The 5,518-nt window shown below is 65.6% G+C and overlaps 1 protein-coding gene across 1 annotated transcript; it reads right to left on the reverse strand.

Moving 5' to 3' along the window:
* On the reverse strand, positions 7-5,348 carry LRFN1 (leucine rich repeat and fibronectin type III domain containing 1). The gene is made up of 2 exons (XM_021379031.1): positions 2,024-5,348; positions 7-1,419 (listed from the first exon to the last, which is right to left on the reverse strand). The coding sequence occupies exons 1-2, from the start codon at positions 3,739-3,741 to the stop codon at positions 855-857; spliced, it is 2,283 nt and encodes a 760-aa protein (XP_021234706.1). The 5' UTR covers positions 3,742-5,348; the 3' UTR covers positions 7-854.

Raw genomic sequence — 5,518 nt, forward strand, 5'->3', positions numbered from 1 at the left:
GCGGGGGGGGGCCCGACCCCCGCGGGGTATCCAGACCAGCCAGATCGGGGGGGGCTGCGGGGCTCGTGTCATCTGTGCAGACATTGCGGGGGCGTGCGCGGGGCCCCCCCGCCGCCGCCCGGCCGAAGGCACCGCGGGGGGGGCCAGGCGCAACGTGTGTCGGGGTGGGGGGGAGCACCCAAGGGCGCCCCGGGGGCGGGGGGGTACCGAGTGGGTGCATATGGTGGGGGCACCCAAAGGTGCTGAGGCTGCACGAGGGCACCCGTGGGTGTGCGGGTGCCCTGGGGCATTCAGACCCGTGGTGTCCACTGGCACCCAGGGGCGCAGAGGAGCACCCAAAGGTGCTGAGGGGCATCCAAGGGTGTGTTTGGACCCCCATGTTCAGTGGCACCCAGTACTGCATTGGGGCACCCAAGGGTGTAGAGGAGCCCCCCCCCAGCTGTTTTCAAGCCCCTAAGGGCACCCGCAGCTGCTCACCAGCACCTGGAGCCACCTCCAGCACCCAAAGCTGCACCCATGGGTGCGCCAGTGCCCAGGGTGCATTCAGACTCCCAAGGGGTCCACTGGCACCCAGGGGTGCAGAGGAGCAGCTAAAGGTGCAGAGGGGCATCCAAGGGTATACTTAGACCCCCCCCCCCCCGTGTCCACTGGCACCCAAAGAAGCCGGGAGGCACCCAGGGCTGCATTTGGGCACCCAAAGGTCCACTGGCATTCAAGGGTGCGGAGGAGCACCCTGCGCTGCCTTCCAGCCCCTAGGGGCGCTCACCAGCACCTGGAGCCGCCTCTAGCACCCAAGGGCGCACGCAGGGGCACCCCCCAGCGCCGCCACCAGCACCCCGGGGTGCCGCCCCCCGTCAGACGGTGCTCTCCAGCATCCAGTGGGTGCTGCCGAAGGACGGGCGCAGCGCGGGCAGCGTGTCGGGCGCGTCGAGGCGCGGCAGCGATCCATGCCGCCGAGTCCGGGCGCGCCGCGGGAAGCTGTGGCTGGGGAACAGCGCGCGGGCGCCGCCAGGAGCGCTCAGGGGTGGGGGCACCGCGGGCACCGCCAGGGGCTGCGGGGGGGGCGGTTCGGGCTCCGGGGCTCTGTGGGTGCCGTTGGTCTGCGAGCAGACGCTGGCGACGGCGGCGGGCGGGCGGCGGGCGGCCTTGTAGCGGGCGGTGAGGATGAGGATGAAGACGAGGACGGAGGCGGCGATGGCAGCGCCGATGACGATGATGACGGTGCCCCCCAGGAAATGGGGCCGGGGGGCGGCGCAGCCCGGGGCCCCCCCAGCGGTGGCGAAGCGGACGCAGCCCAGAGCGCGGGACGCGGGTGGTGCAGCGGTGCCTTCGGCGTAGAGCGCAGAGACGCAGAGGTCGTACTCGCGGCCCGCGGCCAAATCCCGCAGCACGAAGCTCCGGCTGGAGGGGGGCAGCAGCCTGCGGGGGGGAACGGGTGGTGGGTGGGGGGCAGCCAAGGGCCCCCACAATGCACCACGCTGCTCTGCAGCTCCGCGCGGCCCCATCGTCACGTGCGGTGTTGTGAGACACACCACAGCTTCGTGCAATGCTCCACAGCTCTGTGCAATGCTCTGCAGTGCTCCATGGCCCTGCACGCCCCTGGGCCTGTGCAATGCCATGCGATTCCTCATGGCCCCGTGCAATACCATGCAGAGCCCCATGACCCTGCGAACACTCTGCTGTCCCCGTGCAATGCCATGCGACTCCACAGCCCCGTGCAAAGCTCCACAGCACAGCACTGCCCTGTGCAATACCCCACAGCCCTGAGCAATGCTCTGCAGTGCCCGTGGCCCTGCGCGCCTGAGCCTCTGCAATACCTTGCAATGCCTCACAGCTTTTGTGCAACACCATGCAATGTCCCACAGCCGTGCACAGCTCTGTGCAACGCCCCACAGTCCCGTACAATGCTGCGCAATGCCATGCACATCTGAGCAACGCCATAAAGCACCACCTAATGCCCTCAAGCCCCACACTCCGCAGCCTCGCAGCCCCTCCCACCTTCCGGAATGCCCCACGGCCCCACCTGTAGACGAGCGAGTCATCGATGGAGCTGTTGTACTGGATCTGGAACATGCGCAGCCCAGGCACGTGGCGCTGCGGCAGCCAGCGGATGCGCGCCGACGACGCCGTCAGATCCGCCGCCACGATGCGCCGCTCCGCGCCTGCTGGCAGCGACTCATTGGCTCCTGCACGCGCCATGTCTGAGGGGCTGGGACCAGACTGCGCCTCCCCATCCCCATCCCCGTGACGGTGCGGCACCGGCAGCGGCAGAACCGCCACCTCCACGCGGGCAGCGGCCTCCCCGGCAGCGTTGGAGGCCACGCAAGTGAAGGCGCCGTGGTCACGCAGCGTGGCCACACGCAGCTGCAAGGAGCCATCGGCGCCCAGTGCCCGCCGCGAGCCGTTCTGCACCAAGCGCCCGTCGGGGCCCAACCAGTGCAGCGCGGGCGGAGGGTCCCCATTGGCGGCACAGCCCAGGCGCAGCGGTTGCCCTTCCAGCACCGCGCTGGGACTGGCAGCTGCTCCGGCGATGTGGGGCGCGCGGCACGCCAGCTCCTCCTCGGGCACAGCCCAGAGCAGGCGGCCGGCGAGTGACGGCGGCGAGGCGCAGCTCTCCAGCCCGTCGGGCCGCGCCAGGCGCCGCAGCCACAGCAGCTCACAGTTGCAGTGCAGCGGGTTACCTCCCGCCGCCAGGCTGGGCCCCGGCGGGCCCGGCACCGGGGGCAGCGCTCGCAGGCGGTTGGCGGTCAGGTCTAGACGGGCCAAGCGCGGCAGGCGGGTGAGCGCGGTGGCGGGGACGCGCTCCAGCAGGTTATGGTCCAGCGTCAGAGTGGCCAGGCTGGCCATGGCCGCCACCGCCTCCCAGGGCAGCGCCGGCAGGTTGTTGTGCGACAGGTCCAAGTCCTCCACAGTGGCGGCGAAGGCGGCGAAGGCGGCGGGCTCGATGGTGGCCAGCTGGTTGTTGGCCAGGATGAGGTGCCGCAGGCTGGCCAGGCCGCGCAGCTGCGGGCCGCTGAGCGCCGGCAGCCGGTTGCCATCCAGGTGCAGCGCCCGCAGCGCCCGCAGGTCAGCGAAGGCGCCGGGTGCCAGGCGGCGCAGCCCGTTGCGCGACAGCGTCAGGTGCACCAGGCTGCTCATGTTGGCGAAGTCGGCGCGGCCCACGGCCCCGATGAAGTTGTCGGCCAGGCGCAGTTCCACGGCTCCGCGGTCCAGGCTGGGCGGCACCGCCAGCAGCCCCGTGCGGGCGCACAGCAGCGTGGGGCTGGGGGCAGCTGCGGGACAGAGGCAGCGCGGGGGGCAGCGCTGTGCCACCGCCCCCAGCACCACCAGCGGCACCAGCAGCTTCGCCATCCTGCGCCGGCCTGGGGGTGAGCCCGGGGGAGGGGTGTGAGGTTGGGGTGAGCCCGTGTGAGACAATCCCACGTTATTTCGGGTGTGATCCCATAATCCCATGTATGGTCCTGCACCCATCCCCATGCAACCCTGTGTGTGATCCCATATGATACCATGCGCAATGCAGTGTGTGATGCCATAATTCCACGCGGAGTAGTCCCATGTGATCCCGTGGTGCGATCCTGTGTGATCCCAGGTGTGATCCATGTACAGTCCCGCATGTGATTCCACGATCCCATAATCCCATGTGCAATCCTCTGTGTGATCCCATGTAGATCCTGTGTGATCCTGTCCCCACTCCCATGTGACCCTTTGTGTGATCCTAAGCAATCCCATGCACGATCCCATGTGATCTCATAACTCTCTGTATGATCCTGTCTGATCCTGTATGTGAGCCCACGTGATCCTGTGTGTGGTTCCCATGTGCAATACCACGAGTGATCCCGTGAGCCCAGTACCTCGTCTCACAGCTCCATCTTGATCCCGACCGGGTGTCGCCACAGGGCCTGTGGGACAAGGGATGAGCCAGTATGGACCAGTACACACCAATACACCCCAGTACGCCTCTGTACAGCCCTGTATGACCCAGAGAGGCCTGTGCCTTTTCTGAGGCACAGAAAAGCCCAGTACAGTCCAGTACATTCCAACACAACCCAGTACGGCCCAGTAAAGGTCACTGTGGGCACAGCCCAGTGTTGGCCAGTACAAGTCACAGTACTGCAACATAGTGTAGGATGGCCCAGTATGGCCTAGAATGCTCCAGTATGGCCCATTCTGGCCCAGTGCAAACCAAAATGGTCCCAGTACGGGCCAATATAGCCTGAGATGGTCCAATACAGCCCAGTATGGCCCAGAGTAGCCCAGTGTAAACCAAGAGAGCCCAATATAAGCCCAGCATAGCCCTGTACAGCCCAACACAGCCCTATATAAACCAACACGACCCAGTATAAGTCCAACACAGCCTAGTATGGCCCAGTACAACTCAGTAAGGTCCAGCAGAACCCAGTATGCCCCAGTAAAATTGGGGACAGCCCAATATATCTCTACCACAGAGTAAGGCCCAGCACAACTCAGTACTGACCAGCATCACCTAGTATAACGCAATAGGACCCAGCACAGCTCAAAGGAGTCCAGTACTGTCCAGTATGGCCCAGTACAACCCAGTACAACCCAGAAAGGCACAACACAGTCCAGCAGAATTCAGTATAGCCCTATAAAATGAAGCACAGCCCAGAAGAGTCCACTACTACCCCAGTATAACTCAACAGAGCCCAGCCTAGCCCAACACAACCCAGTACCATCCAGTAAGGCCCAGCATAGCCCTATAGGGCCCAGAACACTGCAGTAAGGCCCAGCACAGCCCAGTACCTCCCAGTACCATCCAGTATAGAACAGTGCTGCCCAGCAGGGTCCAGCACAGCACAACGCAGCAGGACCTAGTAGGTCCCAGGACCTGCCAGTACAGAGTAGCACAGCCTAGATGAGCCCAGTACTGCCTAGCAAAGCAAAGCCCTGTACTGCCCAATATAACCCAGCAGAGCCCAGTACCACCCAGTATAGTCCCGTACCACCACTACTGCCCAGTACAGCCCAGCAGGGGCCAATACGTCCCAGTATTGCCCAGAATAGAGCAGCACATCCCAGCATAGCCCAGTACCGCCTAGTAAGGCCCAACACAGCCCAGTGTAGAGCATCACAGCCCATCATTGCCCAGTAGGCTCCAGTACCACCCAGTATAAGCCAAGTGCTGCCCAGTATAGTCCAGCACATCACAATACAGCCCAGTACCACCTAACAAGGCCCAATACGGCCCAGTACCACCCAGCACAGCCCAGTACCACCCAGTGCCACCAATTACCACCCAACACAGCCCAGCACAGTCCATGACAGCACAGCAGGGCCCAGTACAGCCCAGTACCACCCAGCCCGGCCCATCCGCCCCCCGTTCCCCCCATCCGTCCCCGCACCCCAAGGGCCCCTCCCCTCCCCTCCCCGAGGTACCTGGGTGGGGGCTCAGCCCACGGCCACTCCCATCGCGGCTCCGGGTGCTCGGGGCCCGCTCAGGCCTCGCCCCGGCGGCGACCCATAGGCGGGGGTGGCCCCGGTCCGGCGGGGCGGGGAGTGG

Source organism: Numida meleagris, chromosome 31 (genome assembly GCF_002078875.1).
Source record: "Numida meleagris isolate 19003 breed g44 Domestic line chromosome 31, NumMel1.0, whole genome shotgun sequence".
NCBI lineage: Eukaryota > Metazoa > Chordata > Aves > Galliformes > Numididae > Numida > Numida meleagris.

Excerpts from the sequence above, each read along its gene's own strand:
- LRFN1 (XM_021379031.1), bottom strand. The coding sequence starts at position 3,741 with ATGGGATCGTGCATGGGATTGCTTAGGATCACACAAAGGGTCACATGG. Across the intron at positions 1,420-2,023 it reads GATGACTCGCTCGTCTACAG|GCTGCTGCCCCCCTCCAGCC; the intron begins GTGGGGCCGTGG and ends TCCCCCCCGCAG.